At 46.9% G+C, this 18,085-nt stretch overlaps 2 protein-coding genes across 3 annotated transcripts in view; one reads left to right on the forward strand and one right to left on the reverse strand.

Annotated features, from left to right (window-relative positions):
• Positions 1-9,684, forward strand: part of ASB8 (ankyrin repeat and SOCS box containing 8) — a 10,694-nt gene extending 1,010 nt beyond the window's left edge. The window contains exons 2-4 of one of the 2 annotated variants that reach the window (XM_066368838.1): positions 2,555-2,718; positions 4,150-4,254; positions 6,422-9,684. In XM_066368838.1, the coding sequence (XP_066224935.1) occupies positions 2,590-2,718; positions 4,150-4,254; positions 6,422-7,054 (867 nt within the window). In that variant the 5' untranslated portion in view covers positions 2,555-2,589 and the 3' untranslated portion in view covers positions 7,055-9,684. The remainder of the gene's footprint in view (positions 1-2,554; positions 2,719-4,149; positions 4,255-6,421) is intronic. The other variant, XM_066368839.1, reaches the window with a different exon arrangement.
• Positions 9,304-18,085, reverse strand: part of PFKM (phosphofructokinase, muscle) — a 25,266-nt gene continuing 16,484 nt past the window's right edge. Inside the window, exons 11-23 of the mRNA XM_066368837.1 lie at positions 17,834-17,959; positions 16,632-16,696; positions 16,077-16,140; positions 15,171-15,320; positions 14,702-14,772; positions 14,260-14,347; positions 14,021-14,173; positions 13,362-13,526; positions 12,266-12,327; positions 11,592-11,703; positions 10,227-10,326; positions 10,042-10,147; positions 9,304-9,804 (exon numbers count right to left, since the gene is read on the reverse strand). Coding sequence (XP_066224934.1) covers positions 9,660-9,804; positions 10,042-10,147; positions 10,227-10,326; positions 11,592-11,703; positions 12,266-12,327; positions 13,362-13,526; positions 14,021-14,173; positions 14,260-14,347; positions 14,702-14,772; positions 15,171-15,320; positions 16,077-16,140; positions 16,632-16,696; positions 17,834-17,959 — 1,407 coding nt within the window. The 3' untranslated portion in view covers positions 9,304-9,659. The remainder of the gene's footprint in view (positions 9,805-10,041; positions 10,148-10,226; positions 10,327-11,591; positions 11,704-12,265; positions 12,328-13,361; positions 13,527-14,020; positions 14,174-14,259; positions 14,348-14,701; positions 14,773-15,170; positions 15,321-16,076; positions 16,141-16,631; positions 16,697-17,833; positions 17,960-18,085) is intronic.

The raw sequence follows: 18,085 nt of genomic DNA on the forward strand, positions 1-18,085 counted from the left end.
CCTTTTTCTTGCAACAAGGAAGTATGAGATACAGACCTTTGTGTCTGAGGAGTTTAGCAGTTGTTGCAGAGATTATACCAATCCTAAATTATCTAGAAAATTTCAGAGACACATAAACAGGTATGTAAGCTGATAATAAAATAGGGGGAAAGAATTTTCTATTTGAATCATTGGTACGTATGAACTGAATATTTTTACTTTGCATTCTATTAATTAGTACTGTATATATTTTAAACAGATAAATGGCTACTGATTAGCAAAATAGAAACAATTAGAGTTTATAGTATGTTACATAATGTATGAGGTGATACTCTATTACAAAAAGCAAAAATTACATTGTATGAAATGACCAAAGTAATTTTAGGCTTTTTCTCTTAGTGATCAACACATGCATAACGTGTTTAATTATAAGTCTTGAATTTTTTTTCTTCTTCTCCAATTGAGAGGAGGGGAGTTAGACTCCTGCTTGCGCCCCGACTGGGATCCACTGGCAACCCCATCTGGGCTGATGCTCTGCCCATCTGGGGCCATGCTCACAACTGAGCTATTTTTAGCACCTGAGGTGGAGGCTCCACAGAGCCATCCTCAGTGGTTGGACGATATGCTTGAATCAGTCAATCGAGCCACTGGTTGTAGAAGGGGGAGAGAGAAAGACAGAGAGAGAGTCAGAGAAGGGGGAAGGGGAGGGGTAGAGAAGCAGATGGTTGTCACTCCTGTATGCCCTGACTGGAATCGAACCTGAGACATCCACATGCCTCACTGATTCTCTACCACTGAGCCTACTTGCCAGGGCCAAGGCTTGAATTTTTTAAGATCCAAAATAATAAGCTTTTACATTGTTTCAAAAAATATTTATTGAGAACATGCCATGTGCCAGGCACTATTGAAAATAGCACTATATTTACCCCCAAGGAACTTATAGTTTAATAAGAACATGTACTCTAAACAGTTAAACATAGAGAGCTGATATTGCATACTATATTTTCTCTATAATTTTCGATACATGCTTTCTCATTGAAATGCTTCACCTTGTCTGCTGTAATTTAAATGTTTCCCAGCTAGTATACGGCCAAACTTTTATCATAGTTGAATTTAAGTATATTGCATTATTTTCTCCTTCCATTCTAGAACCCTCTGTCAGGTGATTTTAACATAAATTGCCCAAATCTATTTCTCAGTTGTCACAAATGGCCAGTTATTAAAGTTTTTCATTCATTTTGCACTGAAATCTGCTTATTTCCCTACAACTGCAACCATTGGTGTGAACATTGAAATATTTTCTGATTTTATATAGATGATTCCAGAGTTGTTATTCTTTTGCATTCCTTCCTTATTTTATAATATTACTTCAAATAGTTTCCATTTCATCTTTGCTGAAAACATTCAAAACTGTTTCATAGATGTCTGGTCATTAAAAATAAGTATTTGTTCCATAGCCTTTTCCCTCTTTTCTCACACTAACAGTCTCTTCCATGTCCTTTAGTCAGTCAATTAACCAATATTTATTAAATACCTACTTTTTGTGAGACACTGCGGATGGGCTGAAACCTTTTGTGAGACCTTACATGGGCCAAAAAAAAAAAAATAAAATAAAAGGAAGACAAGGACCTTGCCTTCCAATTGATTACCGTGAGAAACCATATGAATATAACTACTGCAAGGCCAATTACAACAAATAACCTAAAGGGGTGCTGATAATAATAAGGACCACAAAATACAGAGAAGAAAGATGTTTTATGGCATCTTCAACCTTTAAAATATCCTGTTCCACCTGACCTGTGGTGGCGCAGTGGATAAAGCGTTGACCTGGAAATGCTGAGGTCGCCGGTTCGAAACCCTGGGCTTGCCTGGTCAAGGCACATATGGGAGTTGATGCTTCCAGCTCCTCCCCCGTCTCTCTCTCCTCTCTCTCTCTCTCTCCCCCCCCTCCTCTCTAAAATGAATAAAAATAAATAAATAAAAATAAAAAATAAAATATCCTGTTCCTTATATGATTCCATACATAGGTGGGACATAAAAATGAGACTCAGAGACATGGACAAGAGTATGGGGGTTACAGGGTGGGGAGAGGAGAGGAAGGGGGTTGGGGGAGGGGAGGGGCACAAAGAAAATCAATTAGAAGGTGACGGAAGACAATTGGACTTTGGGCGATGGGAATGCAGTATAATCAAATGTCAAAATAACCTAGAGATGTTTTCTCTGAACATATGTACCCTGATTTACCAATGTCACCCCATTAAAATTAATAATAAAAAAAATCCCATTCCTTGTGTACTCTTGCTTTAAACCACACAGAACTCCATGGAGGCCTTGGGGCTTCTTGGGAAATCTTGTGCTAAACTAGATCTGAGTAAAGGTTCAGGTCATTTGTGGCCGGGTTTACCCAACTCCTTAACCATCATCAATCTTTTCCTTATGATTAAGAGAAAATTATATTAATTAATCACTGATCTGTTTGAAATCTGCTTTTAGTATTGGGAAGGCCTCAGAGGACTCCAACCCCTGAGGACAATGCACTCAGTGCTATTGTGTTCCTAAAACGTCTCTGTTTCAGGCAGTTTGGAGCATGTGAACATACCCTGAGCCTTGATGAGTTCCAGTATGTGGTATATTATGCAGAGCATTCAGAGCAAATACTCTCTCTCAGAGCGCTTAATCCGAACGATCGCTGCCATCCGTTCCTTCCCACATGATAATGTAGAGGACCTCATCAGAGGGGTGAGTGTGCTGTTATTGACATCAAGTCCTTGGGAGGTGAAGTGGGAAAGCTCCTGGGGAATCCTAGTAGATTACAGATTTGCAGCTCTGACTCAGATCAAGATTACAAAGAGTTTTTACAATATTCTTCAATGTATTAACGTGACCATTGAAATACATTTTCTCTATGCTTTGCTTCTTTTCCCCTCTCCTTTTTGCTTTTAGCATCTGATATTTTCCTTTTAGAAACATATTGTAGATAACCCTGGTCTCATGTTCTTAGTAAAATCTGTCTGGTTATGGTGCATATGGGATCCAGCAAGTTCAAAGTCTTCTACACATGTTGTAGTAAGGGAGGAAGGAGACCAGCAAAGCAGAAGTGGTTTTCAAATCCTTGTGGTTTGTAATGATTACATGGAGAGATATCACCTGCCTTCTATCTTAACAACAGCTACCACTTCTAGTTCTGTAGAGAATAGTATCAGCCCCTAAAATGCATGGTGATTTTTGAATTAAGAAAACACTTTAATATCTGATACTTAACCATTGCTGTTTAGTAATTATTACTTAACTAGCGTCTCCTAGAAAGTCTTTGATACCTTTTTCTGTGTATTATTCCTGTTGAAGAGAAAAGTTACAGGGTAATCGTTTGATCACTAGAAAATACATCCAGATGGTTACTTCTGTACATTCTTTTTAACAACTTTAAAATTCTTATTTACAGCCTAGAGCTCTGTAGCTTAGAGTTGCGTGGCACAGCTGTGAGAAGAAAAACTCATACAGCGTTAGCTTGTTCTCAGCAAAAGTGGTATCAGAAGGCTCAGCAGCAGAAATTTTGTCACGTTCTAATTCTAGCTCTGCTGCTGAGTCACTCAGTGACTTTGGTCTGACTGTGGTGTCTCCATCTCCTTGATCAGATTTGAAAAGGAAGTATCAGCAGAGGGTGGGTGGGAGAGAATGCTGATACTAAGAGGCTACTTTGAAAATGTTTATAAACAAAAAGATAACATTAAAATGACTTTACTATTAACGATGGTCACCTGTTGAATGGCAAAAAGAGTGTGCCAGTTCTCCTGGCTTCAGCCTGACTTTTTCAGAGCATGATGGCCATGAAACGCTTTTCCAGCTTTCGGGCCTGATGATAAAGGTTCCCACTGCTTTTACTTAGTAGGTTATGTCCTCAGTGATATGTAAATGACCTCATGGCAGACTATTTTGTGGAGAAAATAACATGCTTTAAGGAATCAATAGTCCCTTTTCTTCATCTTTAGTGTTTCGCTTGGTTTGCATGTTAGCATCATATCATTTAATTAATGGGAATAGAAACTGGGACCACTAGTCTGTTGACAGTGCTGAGTTAGCACCCTCCTCCCCTCGGACTCAGTTCTGAGTTTTATCCTGCTAGAAGAGCCAGAGCTGCGCACACTGATGGGAGTGTCCTTCTGCCCACAGGGAGCGGATGTGAACTGCACCCACGGCACACTGAAGCCCTTGCACTGTGCCTGCATGGTGTCAGATGCTGACTGTGTGGAGTTACTCCTGGAAAAAGGAGCTGAGGTAATAATGTTTTTAACACTGTCATATTAATGACTCACTAAAACTTGAACTTCACATTTTCTTAACATTTCTTTCTTCTCCCGTCTCTTACCACCTTTCAGCTTATGGTAACATCGGCATAGCCAGTATTAAAGCAAAATGTAATGGCAAATATATAAAATCGTCCTAAGGATTTCATTCCTTTGCCTTTCTTTTGTGAGTTGTCCATGGCACCAAGAAGAGGGTCTCTCCGGGCCTTCCTTTTGGGTTGGTTTATATTTCCATTTAATCCTCTGATTGCCTTTTGACTGTCCAGGAGCTGTAAGTGCAGTGGTCCCTCAGCTCTGATTAAATCTACAGCATGTGAGACCTGCTACCAGATGTGCGCTGTTAATGCCGCCCTCGCTGGGGGACATGTATCATTTGACAATCCCTTCTTCTGAACTGGCCTACTTGTGCCGTTTCTGCTCACTAATTTTTTTTCTGTTTTAGTGTATCTTGCTTCTGTCTTCTTTCTGATATGAGTATCTTAACATAAACACCATCATTAATTTATGTTGACATTTTAAAGCAGCAGCATAGTAGTACAATGAGTGATTAACAGACTAGAATATGAAGCTAGACTTCATGGATTTGAATTCCAGCTGTCACTTCTAGCTGTGTAACCTTGACCTTGAACAAGTTACTTAACCTTTCTTTGCCTTGGTTTCCCTGTCTGTAAAATGGGGACGATAATGGTACCTTCTTTGTAGGACTGTAAATTGTTTAGAACACTAGCATGTGGTAATTGCTAACTGCTTGTTAAATTAGTATATTGGCTCTTGGTGAGCAGTCTTGAACATGCACGTGCAGAGGCACTGATTTGAATCAGACTTGCTATGAAGGTGGCATGCAGGCCCCACATACCAGGCAGTGAGCCTGAGGGGGGCCCCCGCTTCGCACCTCCACACAGCTTATTCTCTACCGTCATTATCTGCTCCACAACTGAGAATGACCCTGAACTGAACGCCGGTGATTAGTGTCAATGATGAAAGTGAAAATACCTCAGGGGAAAAAGGACAGTTTTAAGTTAAATAGAAGGTTGAAGGTTGAACTCAGTTAAATATTTCAGTTTTTCTTTATTGCATTTTATGGGGGAAGATAATATATATATGTTTGGGTTTTAAAGTCTTTGTAGGCCCTGGCTGGTTGGCTCAGTGGTAGAGCGTCGGCCTGGCGTGCAGAAGTCCCGGGTTCGATTCCCGGCCAGGGCACACAGAAGCGCCCATCTGCTTCTCCACCACTCCCCCTCTCCTTCCTCTCTGTCTCTCTTCCCCTCCCGCAGCCAAGGCTCCATTGGAGCGAAGATGGCCTGGGCGCTGGGGATGGCTCCTTGGCCTCTGCCCCAGGCGCTAGAGTGGCTCTGGTCGCGACAGAGCGACGCCCCCTGGTGGGCGTGCCGGGTGGATCCCGGTCGGGCGCATGCGGGAGTCTGTCTGACTGTCTCTCCCTGTTTCCAGCTTCAGAAAAATACAAAATAAATAAATAAATAAATAAAATAGTCTTTGTAGCCTTCAAAAATTATAGATGATGCTGAGTTTTAGCAAGCCAGCTGCTTTTCCAGCACTGGGGATTTGTCTCTTTCCTCCAGGTTCTCTGTGAGTCCACAGCATGTTTGCAGGGCGCTCCTCTGTGTGGCCGAAGAGCACAGCAGAGCTGCACGACAGAGCTGCCTGGCAGAGCTCTGCGTGGCCTCATTATTTCTCAGTCTGGTTGCCCTTAGCCACGGGATAGAGTGAGTCATGAGAAGTAAAATAATCCAAAACCTTTACTCTGGATGATACATTCAAGGTGCTTTCCAATAAACACCTTTCAGAGTAGTTACAAGGACTTAGACTTCATCTTTCTTTAGCCCTTACTCTATGGTAGAGATTCTAGTGAATAATAAATAAGAACAGCAGCAAACACCTAAATAACGGAGGCCAGCCAGTCAATTCACATAATACTGTTGGTTGTTTGGGGACAGTGCTTTTCCTATTTGTTCCTAAGCTCCCGTCCTATCTCCACCTTGATCGTCAAGGTCCCCTGGGAATTGCTTGTTGACTCTTGTTCTGAACATTACAAGCAAAGGTAGAGGGTAAACATGCAAGCTTCTTTGCCCATCGTCCTAAGTAGTCTGTTTACTGTAATACAGTTCCTCCCTCCACAGGTGAACGCCCTGGATGGTTACAATCGGACAGCCCTCCACTATGCCGCAGAGAAGGATGAGGCTTGCGTGGAGGTCCTACTGGAGTATGGTGCAAACCCCAATGCACTGGATGGCAACCGAGACACCCCACTTCACTGGGCAGCCTTTAAGAACAATGCTGAATGTGTGCGGGCCCTCCTAGAGAGTGGGGCCTCAGTCAATGCCCTGGATTACAACAATGATACCCCGCTCAGCTGGGCTGCCATGAAGGGAAACCTTGAGAGCATCAGCATCCTTCTTGATTATGGGGCAGAGGTCAGAGTCATCAACCTAAAAGGCCAGACACCCATCTCCCGCCTGGTGGCTCTGCTAGTCAGGGGCCTTGGAACTGAGAAAGAGGACTCTTGCTTTGAGCTCCTCCACAGAGCTGTTGGACACTTTGAATTAAGGAAAAATGGTACCATGCCACGAGAAGTGGCCAGAGACCAGCAGCTGTGTGAGAAACTGACTGTTCTGTGCTCCGCCCCAGGCACTCTAAAAACACTCTCTCGCTATGCCGTGCGCCGTAGCCTGGGACTCCAGTATCTGCCCGATGCAGTGAAGGGCCTTCCACTGCCAGCTTCTCTGAAGGAATACCTGCTACTTGTAGAATAGCCCAGAGGAGACATTCACACCATCACACGGGCAACTCTGGGTGAGGATTTCCCTGCACTACTGTCTCTTTGTCTTGGAACACAGGAAAAGCAGCTGTTCCTGTTGTGTGGTTTATATTTTGAGGCAACAGGTCACAACAGTAACCTCCACACCACCTCCTCTCCCCAAACCAAGCAAACAAACAAAAAAACATATCTCCTACTTTTGTTTTTCATTTACTTGGCTTTTTATATTGAACCCTGCAATGAAGAGGTCTCCCCCCTTCCCCCCTCCCCTCCTCTTTAGGGAAAAAGTCAACAGTGCAACTAAATTTCTCTAGGAAGATGAAAAGTACAAAGTACTTAAGGAATGTGTTTGGGTTTCCTTTGAGGACATAGTAACCCTTCAGAAGAATCCTCTAGAAGCATTTTAATTGATCTCTGAAGAAGTTTAAGAGAACAGCCCAAAGAGAAAGGTACTACAACCTCATATAGTGTGCAGATTGAGAATAGGGCTGGATGGTATCCCTCGAATGTCGCATCATGGAGCATTCAGAAGGGACTGGTCCCCTTTCTCATCATCAAAACAAACAGCTGTTTCTGCTGCTTTTCCATGGTTGCCCCTGAGGATTACAATAATTCAGCAATATTATTTCGGAAAGATTGTCTTGCTGCTTCCCACATAGTAGGAGAGAGAAGCAGGTTCTGAGCAGTGCTAAGAACTTTCTTCTAATGAAGTTCTTTCTCTCCCCGAAAGCCAGTTTCTCAGATGGCTTAGCAGGCATTTCTTGCACCATAGACACAGGTGTTGGCTCTAGTAGGGGAGGATTTGGGCTGCCTTTTCCCGTGGGTCTTCCTCATTCCCTATGTGAAGCTCACTCTGCTAACGGCTTGGAATTATTTCTCTTTCAGTTGTTTTGGAAAATTTGCCCTCTACTGATCTATACAAAACACTGGTGGAGGGGACGGAGTTGGGGGCCTGGGGAAGAGCACTATAAGAGCTCCTTTTGAGATGGCCTGCTTGCCCAAAAGAGATCTGTTTTAATGTACATGCTCCTTTTTATGTTCCTAAACTAGATCAAGTTATTATTGATCTTAAATGATCTGTATGCAAATTTCAGAAACCAATTGGGAACTACAAATCTGCTGACACAGTTAATTTGAAAAAGTATGTCTGCTTTTGCCCTTTTGCTATTGGTGTTTTTGCATACTTAAAAAAAAATAAACAGTTCTAAAAGCAACTTTGGCAATTTCTGTTGTTCCTGCTTTTCTCCACATTATTTAATCATCCTGAGCTCCATTCTTCCCTCTGTCACCACCCAGCCTTATTGGCTGTTTTGAGGATTCAGTGATAACAGTACTTGATAGTTATTGTTAATTCCTGTACAAAGAGCATTTGGTTGCTTTAATTCTGGACTCTGACAAGCCTTCTCAGTCACTACATTTCGATCTCTTTTTAGAGTATAGCAGTAATACTTTGGACAGCCAGCAGAAGTAATGTACTAGAGATAATCCCTTCTTCTACCCCTTGTGAGCCGGAACATTCTTGCTTCATCAAGCAAGTGAGGAAACTGAGCTGGGAGGACTATGTGTGCCTATGCCGAGAGCTAGACCTGGTTTTTGGAGGCAAAGCTTAAACCTGGCATTGACAGGGCACTACCCTGACCATTCTGTATATAATTTGTGGTCCCAATCCTGAAGACCAACTGCATTACACGGGCACTTGGCTAATGAGGAGGAAGAAGCCTCCTCATTATAGAACAGAAAACAACTTAAGCTGAATAAGAACTGTCATCTTTCCAAAACAGTACTTCAACCAAACTAGGACCCAGACTGGGTGTCTCAATTTCCCAAGCCTTTCAAATGTACATGTCTCCCCACAAATGGAGTCTGGCTTTCATCCAGGAAGGAGCAGAGGGGAATAGTTGAGAAGGGAGAACCCTGGGCTGTCAGTGGAGGAGTCGAGATCAGGAGACGGCTGGGAAAAACATGACTCAAGGTGACGGGCATGTGCTCAAGGGGTGAGACACAGCTTTAGCTTAAGGGAGACGGCAGCATCACACCGGCTGCAGAGGATGCAGGGGTGACTTACGCAGGATGAGGGGGAGGACCAGTGTGCCATGCATGTTCTAGGACCCTGTGTACAGAGCCCAGGGATGCTGCAGAAGCCCATGGGGTGAGTATGTGGGCTGCGTTTTCCCGGGTGTTGTCTGGGCAGAGTCTGGTTGTACTACATTCTACTTGAGAAGATGATAACAGGAGATCCCCAAGCACAGTGACCAGTTGGCATTTATTAGTGTAGTTATTGTTTGTCACTGTAGCAAAAGCAGTAGAGGAACCAGGACTTTGTTATCACAAAGAAATAAATAAACCTTATTTTTAGGAAAGTTCTAACCGAGTAACTGAAATCTAGCTGTCCCAGCACTAGATGAGCCCAGCCTGTGTGATGAATGAAGCTGGGGCAGAAGTCATGATACATTCTACCTAAATGGAGCTTTCACTCACTCACTGCCCCCTAGCCAGAGCTAATCTTGGCTGCAGTTACAGAATAAAAGGAAACCTAATGAAAAATGAGCTAAAACACTTGAGACTATATGAACAATCTGTTCCCCTCACTCCAAAGACATTTAGACAGGAGCTTCTACAGGCCGCTTCTGACTGATGTGTTCCAGGTGCGCGTGCTCTGAGGTATCCAAGTCAATCTCGTATTTGGCTAGGATTTTGAGGATGGGCCTCAGCTTCAGCCACCACTGTTCCTTGGGGATGCGGTGCCTACAAAGGAATGAGGTAGTTGATGATGTAATCTCTCAGCAGCACAATCAACTTCTATCAAAGGCTCACAGGAAGAAGTTGAGCAAAAGAGGTTGGATTTAGGGCACAGGCATCAGATTTTAAGTAAGTGCGACTACAGGTGTTACTGCTAAGGGAAGGACTGAGGACAGCAGGTTGGGGAAAGTAGAACTTGAAACTGCCAGGGAGGGAACCACCCTAGGAAGTAGATGCACTCACTCAAAATCGGTCTGCTCCTTCAGCTCAGTCACTGGTTGAAAGACCAGGGCCCTCTTCCGCATGCCTAGAACGCAGCCCGAGTCCGGAGTATTGGCAAAGATCCGCCCTGCAATAAGGGACAGTCAGTCAGCTTCTGTACTGGAGACCCAGCCTCTGTGGAGGGGCTTCACCCATACCCCACCTACCATTACGGTAACTCTCTTTGATTTTCCCGGTCATCCAGGTCATAGCCTTGGCGCCCATCTTAGTGGCAAAATTCCTGTCAAATGGAGTTGGGCTCCCACCCTAGAAAAAGAGTCATAAAAATTACAGAAGGAAGGACTTCCAAGTATCAGAGATATCTGAAAACACAGAGAGAAAGGGAGGAATGGGCCCCAAGTTTATAGCCAAAAACAGGAATACAGAAATTCTGAAATAGTTCAGGAAACTGGGGTGAGCTAGCCCGGCCTATTTGGCCATTTGTAGGTGTAAGAATTAGTAATTAGCTAAAGAGATGACTGGTCTCACAATGGCCTCTTCTAGCCCCACAGCTGCCAGATCCTCTTCACGTATTTCTAGTCTTATTGGCCACCAGTCACTTCCCTACCCTCTTTAACCTAGCAGCTTTCTCAGTCATCATCACTGATGACATCAATGTGTTCCAGTCTGGATCCCTTGGTGGCAAGCACCTCAGAATAATATAAAACATGTAGATTCTTTTCTGAACTGAAAGAAAGTAGGTGGTAAAGTAGGAAGGAAAAAAAAATCTAGGGCTTTAATATAATAGTACCCCATTCCTGCTGGGGCTAATATACTCATTCAAACTGAGACACTGGGAATTCATTTGTGGGGAGAGAAAGTTCAAAGGTCAATGCTTAAGTAGCACCAGCTGGGGACGCCTGGGATGGCTGCATTAGTGAGTGAGGCCTATCTTGGGTGGGAAGAACGCTGGGACTGGATGGGAATGGTGGAAAGTTCTGTTCCCCGTGAGCCCCATCAGTGGCGCGAGGCGCCCGCACTAATTCCGCGGCTTCTGTATGAGACCGTGTGGTGGAAGGACAATGGACTAGGCTCATTCTGGCTCTCATCCAAGCTTAATGAAAGGCCCTGAACAACTTATGTCTCCTCTTTGGGGCTCATTTCTCACTGCAATTAGTGCTTCTCAAATGGAGACAATTTTGCCTTCCAGGGCATATTTGCAATATCTGGAGACATTTTTTTTACTTATTACAACTCAGGGTAGAGGTGCTACTAGCATCTCATGGGTAGAGTCCAGGGATACTGCTAACCTCTTGCACAGAACAGCCACCGCAGCAAAGAATTATCCTGCCTGAAGCGGCAGCAGTGCCGCAGTTGGTCGAGAAGCCCCGCCCTACATGAAGAAGATGGGCCACACAACCTCTAAAGCCGTTTCCAGGAGACAGACATCTGGTGCTGCGACTATAAAAGACCGCAGGCCCACGCTCTGTGGCCACACTGACAGCCTCCAGCAGATCCGAGGCCGGGGGAGCTGCGATGGCCGGTGGGGGCCATGGCCGTCTGGTAACGGGCGTGACCGGGCGTCCCCATACCTGCTGCATGTGGCCAAGCACATTCTTCCTGCTGTCAAAGATGCCTTTCCCCTCCTCAGAGTACAGGTTGAAAATGAAGTCTGTGGTATAGTTCTCGTTGCACTTCTCATTCCTGCCAAGAACAGACCAAAAGCCGGTCACTGGTTGTCTCCCCACCTCCTCCCTACCCTCCCTCTGTTGGCTCTGTTCTGCCCGTTCCTATCTCCTCCGTGGTTCAAGTTTTCTCCCTTTGTATCTGCAGATTCCTGTGTCCCAACCGTGGATCCATTCTACAGGCTAGGGCAGGGGTCCCCAAACTTTTTTCACAGGGGGCCAGTTCACTGTGCCTCAGACCGTTGGAGGGCCGGAGTATAAAAAAAACTATGAACAAATCCCTATGCACACTGCACATATCTTATTTTAAAGTAAAAAGACAAAACTGAAATAAATACAATATTTAAAATAAAGAACAAGTAAATTTAAATCAACAAACTGACCAGTATTTCAATGGTAACTATGCTCCTCTCACTGACCACCAATGAAAGAGGTGCCCTTCCAGAAGTGCGGCGGGGGCCGGATAAATGGCCTCAGGGGGCCGCATGTGGCCCGCGGGCCGTAGTTTGGGGACCCCTGGGCTAAGGCCAAAGCCCAACGATTTTCTCTCTTCATTTAGGAACAAGCCATGAGTGAGGTACCTTAACACCAAGCCTCTTTTCACAGTTGTTTTCATCTTTTGCACCAGATGGTCAACATTCGCCTGAAAGTGAAACAGTAAATCCTAAGCCTGGCTGGGTGTGGGCACGGTCGGTCGGGCAGGCGCGGAGATCTCCTCTTCCCCGGCCAGCCTCTCCCAGAGGCAGAAGGACAGGGAAGAGGGCTGTTTACACTCCTGGGCCCGAACTGTGCCTGATCCTTTTATGAAGTTCAGTGCTGACTGAAATTTAAATGAAGACTCTAAACGAGACGGGCAGAACTGCAAGGAGGAACGCTGTGGGGACTGTCAGCTCTCAGCCCCCTTTCACACCCCCTCAACTTCCCTTTCAAGGGCTTTCTGCTTCCCTCGGAGGGCTGACTCTCCTCTCGGTGTCAGGCTGTAAATGCCTGTATGTACAGCAGTGAGTCACCTGGGAGGAACCAGTTCCTTCACGTGGGCTTTAAGTTATGGGTGGGAGAGAACAAGTCCTCCTCCCACTCCGGGCAGGGGCTGGCTGGGTTCGGGATTAGGGAGCTCCTCAGCCTGCCGTCCCCTCCACTGTGTGGCTTTTTTCCTTCAGTGAACTGGGATCTTGGAAAATAAGGACCAAATGGTCTCTCTGTGACATGGGAGTCAGACCCTCACCCTGGAGTTGAAAGGGTATGCCCTCCTCAAAAAGGAATGAGAGGAGTCCACTTTGGTAGCAAGGGACACTGGGAAGGGTGGCGTGATATAGTAGAAAGATCACCAACTTTCTCAATCAGTTATGAGTTCAGGAAAGGTTTTAACCTCTCTAAGCCTTTCTTATCTGTAATAGGAAGGTAATATCTGCCTTGCATGTCTGTTGTGAAGATAAAATGAAAAACACACAGAAAGGGCTGAGCAGCAAGCCGCCCTTCAAAATGAATGCGCCCACAGCAGGTGCTTTGGTCATCTATGTGAGGTCTCCCCAAGGAATGCCTGCTCAGTGCTGTCCGGTCTCCCCACAGGACTCCAGACCGATCAGCTCTGTCCTCTCACAGCTCAGGTTGCTGTGGGAACAGTGGGGACAGACGGGCAGGGGAGAGCTACCCAGCAAACTCTAGGTGGCTATCTACCTGCAGGTCTCGAATGGTGAAGGGCTCCTCATAAATGTAGGCAGCATCGGCCCCAGCTGCCAGTCCTGCCATGGTGGCCAGGTAGCCGCAGTAGCCGCCCATAGTTTCAATGATGAATACCCGACGCTTGGTGCCCGCTGCTGACTGCTTGATGCGGTCACAGGTCTGCAGAGACAAAGGGTCACAGAAAGGCAGGGTCAGGGGCCTGACTCTTGTCACTTCCATGGCTCTTGTCATAACCCAACTCGGGCACTCTCTTCTCCCCGGGCCAGCAGAGCCCCTACACCTCCAGTCCTTGCCTTCAGGAACAACAAGCACATTTGTCAAGCACCTGCGGAACTTCTCCTCTGGGAAGGAAGATGCACCTACCCTTTCTGTTGCTCAGAGTGTGGAACTTAGGCCGTATGACCTCAGCAAGGAGAAAACATTTGGTAGGCAGAGTCCTACTAAATGTGCGTTTCCCGGTTAGAGGACTCAGGGGAGGAGGAGAAACACCGTATGTGTGGTTGAAGTCTGTGTAAATGCCTGGGCCTCAAGAAGCACTTTTCAAACAACGCTGCTTGATGGGTACAAAAATTGCACCTCACTTTCCAGGACCAGATTCAGACCAGGGCCTATCATCCTGGCCAGAGGCATGGGCGGGGGTAGGGGGCTCTCACCGTGCAAATCGTATTGAGTGCCGTGTCAGCCCCCACGCTGAAGTCTGAGCCAGGGACGTTGTTGGAGACCGTAGCAGGGATGACCACAAACGGGATGCAGAGCTCATCATACTGCTTCCTGCCCTCCATCAGCTCTAGGCCCCCTGTGTAGGCCTGAGGAGAGCAGCCGGGGAGGAATGAGCGGAGGAGGGAAGGCGGGCGGGTGGGAGGGGGAGGGGAAGGAACAGAGGGGCACTCACCTCAAAGCCTCCAATGATGACAAGGCCCTGAATGTTAAACTTAGTGATGTTGGCACTGATCTGTTCTAAGCTCTTCTTGGGCAGAGTCCTAGTTGATTGAGGGGTGGGTGGGGAGGGAGGATAATGAAATTTGGGGGAGAGACAGCAAAATTGAGAGGAAAAGTTGTTAGAGTTAGAGGACACTTATAGTATCTTGCTTGGTGCCCTCTTCCCTACCCCACCCTGTCCGAGGACACACACTGGGGCTCTTAACTGCCAGAGCTGCTCTGCAGTGGTGGATGGACACGTCTGCCCTCCCCGGAGCAACTGTGAGCGTAGCACATAGAAGCCCCAGGTAACCGCAGAGCTCCAAGCAGACCCTGACCTGATGAACGGACGCCCACATTCCAAGGGACACCTTTAAGGGGCGACTAGGAGGAGGTACTCCTGCAATGCCACTTACCTTTTAGTCCCAAGTTTAGAGCCACCTTGGCCAGTCCAGCCCCCGACGTAGCTCCAGCCAGCTTCCTCGATCTGCAGGGAAGGGTTACACAGGTCTGCATCGTGGACTGGCACCCCCATAAGTTCTAACCCCTCCCCAACACCTCTCTGGTTGGAAGAAGAATCAGGGATTGGTTTTCCCCCAGCTCACTAAACTTCTACCACCCCTTATTGCTCATTCACAAATAACGAGCACCTACTTAAGCCAGGCACCGTGCTGAGCTTTGGGATAAAGAATGAAATAAGATATGTTGCTTGCAAAGGGTTCATTTTAGTGGCCCTTGCCTGTTCCTACTGTGCTGAAATTAAATATCTACTTCTGCTTGAACCCTGAGAGAGGAAGGTAGTGAGAGGGTAAGAAGAGAGAACAGACAGGTCACCCCTGCTACACTTATCCCACATGACTGCTCCTTTCCCTTCAGTCCCCATACCTGGCCCTTGGCCAGGCCCTCGAAGCCGTCATGCACAACCAGGACTCGGTTGCCCTGGATGAGGGCGATTCTCACAGTAGAGCGAACAGCGGCGTTCATGCCTGCGGCCGGGGCGCCCACGTTCATCACGGCCACGGTGTGCAAGCAGCTCTGAGGAGAAGGAAGCAGAGAGGGAGCAGGGGAGGGGCGATGGGTCAGTGAGGAAGCTGACTGAGTCCCTCATGGTCCTAGGGTCAGAGCATCTGCCTGACAGCACACAGCCCTCCCTCAGGGAATGCCCACACAGCTTGCTCCCTCATACTATTGAAGCAAAGTTCTATATTGCAAATCAATAAATAAAGCTGCTGTCCCTGATCCTGGATATCGTTACATAGTGAATAACAGACCTCAGAGCAGCACTGCCCAAAGTGTGATCCTTGGACCACATGCATCAGAGTCCACCTCAGGAGTTCGTTAAAGCTGTGTCTTCCTGGGCCCCACCCCACGTCTGAATGCCGCACTCGGGGAATGGCCAGGAACCTGCATAAGCACCCAGATGACCCTGATATACACTAAATATGGAACACTACTCCACTGGAAGAGGTGGCTTCAATATACTTAGATGTGACTATTCCCAGACTGGCCCAGAGAAAATGCTACACAAGCCCTCTTTCCCATTCCTCGCATGCTATCTTGTCAGCCCTGAATTGGACACGGGTCTTGAGTCAGAGATAGCCAGCGCACACTAAGCACACAGGGCTGCTATGTGGGTGGCTAACGGAAAATTGTCTTAGCAGAGTCAGGGACTCAGCACTGAAAGTGACAATGGGGCAAAGAAGCTGGCAAGGCTGCAGGTGGTGGGAACTGGGAGAAGCAATTCATAAAGGGAGATGGGGGCAGCAGAGGGTCAAGTGGCCAGTAGAGTACCTTAGATACTGGGGGTCTGACATGAGCCAGAAGCTTGTACACCTCCCAGTTGTTCATGAAACTCCTGTAAAAAGTACAAAGAGGGATACAGGTGTCTTCAGTCCATGTCCCAGGCCAGCAGACTAAGGGGACCTGGTCTGAAGTTTTGCTCCCAATGTGAAGTTCCACAGGGCAAACCTTTAAGGACATAGGGGGATAAGAGCAGGGACTGGGCAGGGCTGCAGAGGGGGCACTAATTCTTCAAACACTCCTGAGCACTCTTCTCCTGGGCTCAGCATGGGAGATTGCCCTTTGCCTACAGAAACTTATAATCTAGCTGGGGTCCACACACAGAAATATTATAATATTTATAAAAGGCCAATCTCAGGGAGGGCATCCTTGGGATGAACGGAGCCTCCTGGTCACCTTACAACTAGTTCTCTTGGGGAAGAAAGTGTGCAGAGACAGTAAGAGGAAGAGGCAGAAGCTCTTATTTTGGGTCTGAAGCTTTGTTGACTTCTGGTCTCATTTGGCAGCTCATTTCTATAGCTAGTGAGCTTCCAGGCATTTCCTCACCGGCCTCTCAGTTTCATGGCTTCATCAAATTTCTTGTTGTTCATGGCGTTGGTCACTTCCTTGGTCTGAGGGAGGAGCACAGCAACAGTCACGACCCCAGGGCAGGCTCCACACAGCGGCATCTCCGTCCACAGAGACTGCCCATCCCTGGGTTGGGGACCAGATCCTGCCTAACCTGTGCCCCACTTTGTCTATGCCCCCCAAACTTTCACAGAAGTATTGTTTTCCCCTGAATTTTCTGAGTAATAAGCAGCAATAGAAGAAGCTGCTTCAGTGCTCTATTTGTTAGAATACGGGCAGAGTGGAACCGCACTTACAGATAAAATGGCATCTTTCTCCATTCCACACTCAGGGCCCAGCCTCAAAGGAGCCTCTAAACTAGTCAGTGTGTGAAGATCCAGCAGATAACCCAGTCAGGGAGATAGGCTGATCCCAGCATGTGCCTCCCAGCTACTGATTTCTGTGCTGGGAGACAGTGCTTTAGCTTTGAGGCTTTTAGAGATACAGTTCCAAGCAAGGCTGGAGGCTGTCTGGGCTGTAGGTCACTGAGAAGCCGGCCAAAGGTGGGAGCCAGCCCTGAGCACACAGGCCAGACACCTTAGCCCTCAGCCACAGTATTCGCCCTGAGCACACAGGCCAGACACCTTAGCCCTCAGCCACAGTATTCGCCCTGAGCACACAGGCCAGACACCTTAGCCCTCAGCCACAGTATTCGCCCTGTGGTGACAGAGTGACTGCTCTATAAAAGCCACATAGTTTCCTAAGCCCTCAGCGGTTTCCAGGCACTGCATCATATCCTTCACATATCTGCTCTCCAATCCCTGAGACAACCCTCAAGGTGTGTATTAGTTCTCATGTTGATTCAGAGAATCATACTACAGGTAGATATCAGAGAAAAATATAAGCTACCTAGCTAGACCTTAATAATATTCCCATTTTTAATAAAGTAGGATTTGAGGTTAGATAGTAAGAGATAATGGGTCTTATTACTAGGTGAGATAGAAAGTACCATCTTCTTCAGAAACATTTCACAGATGGGGAAACTGAGGCTCAGAGACAGGGCACGACCACATTCTTTCCCCGTGCTCCCCTTCCCTCCGATCCTGTCCCAGTGGCCTTGGAAGTTGGTCTCTTTCCCCATGAGCTCCAGCTCAGAGATGGGTCTGGGGCTGTTAGGAAGGGGCAATGGGGTCAGCACTTACCACCTGGACACATTCCATGAGAGGCAGGCGCACAGCCTGGTTACCCGAGAGGCTCACTACACAGGCAGGGGTGTCTGGGGTGCCCTCCAATAGTGCCATCACGGCTTCCACACCCATCCTGCTGCCCTGCAAGAACCCAAGGGACAAAGACAGTCTGGCTCAGGCCTCCCCAGCTTGGCTGGGCCTGGGGAACCAGGACACTCAAAGCCCTTTCCGACTCCCAGGGTTGAGCCCCACACTTAGGGACTATCG

The sequence above is a fragment of the Saccopteryx leptura genome, chromosome 2, assembly GCF_036850995.1.
Source record: "Saccopteryx leptura isolate mSacLep1 chromosome 2, mSacLep1_pri_phased_curated, whole genome shotgun sequence".
Taxonomy (NCBI): domain Eukaryota; kingdom Metazoa; phylum Chordata; class Mammalia; order Chiroptera; family Emballonuridae; genus Saccopteryx; species Saccopteryx leptura.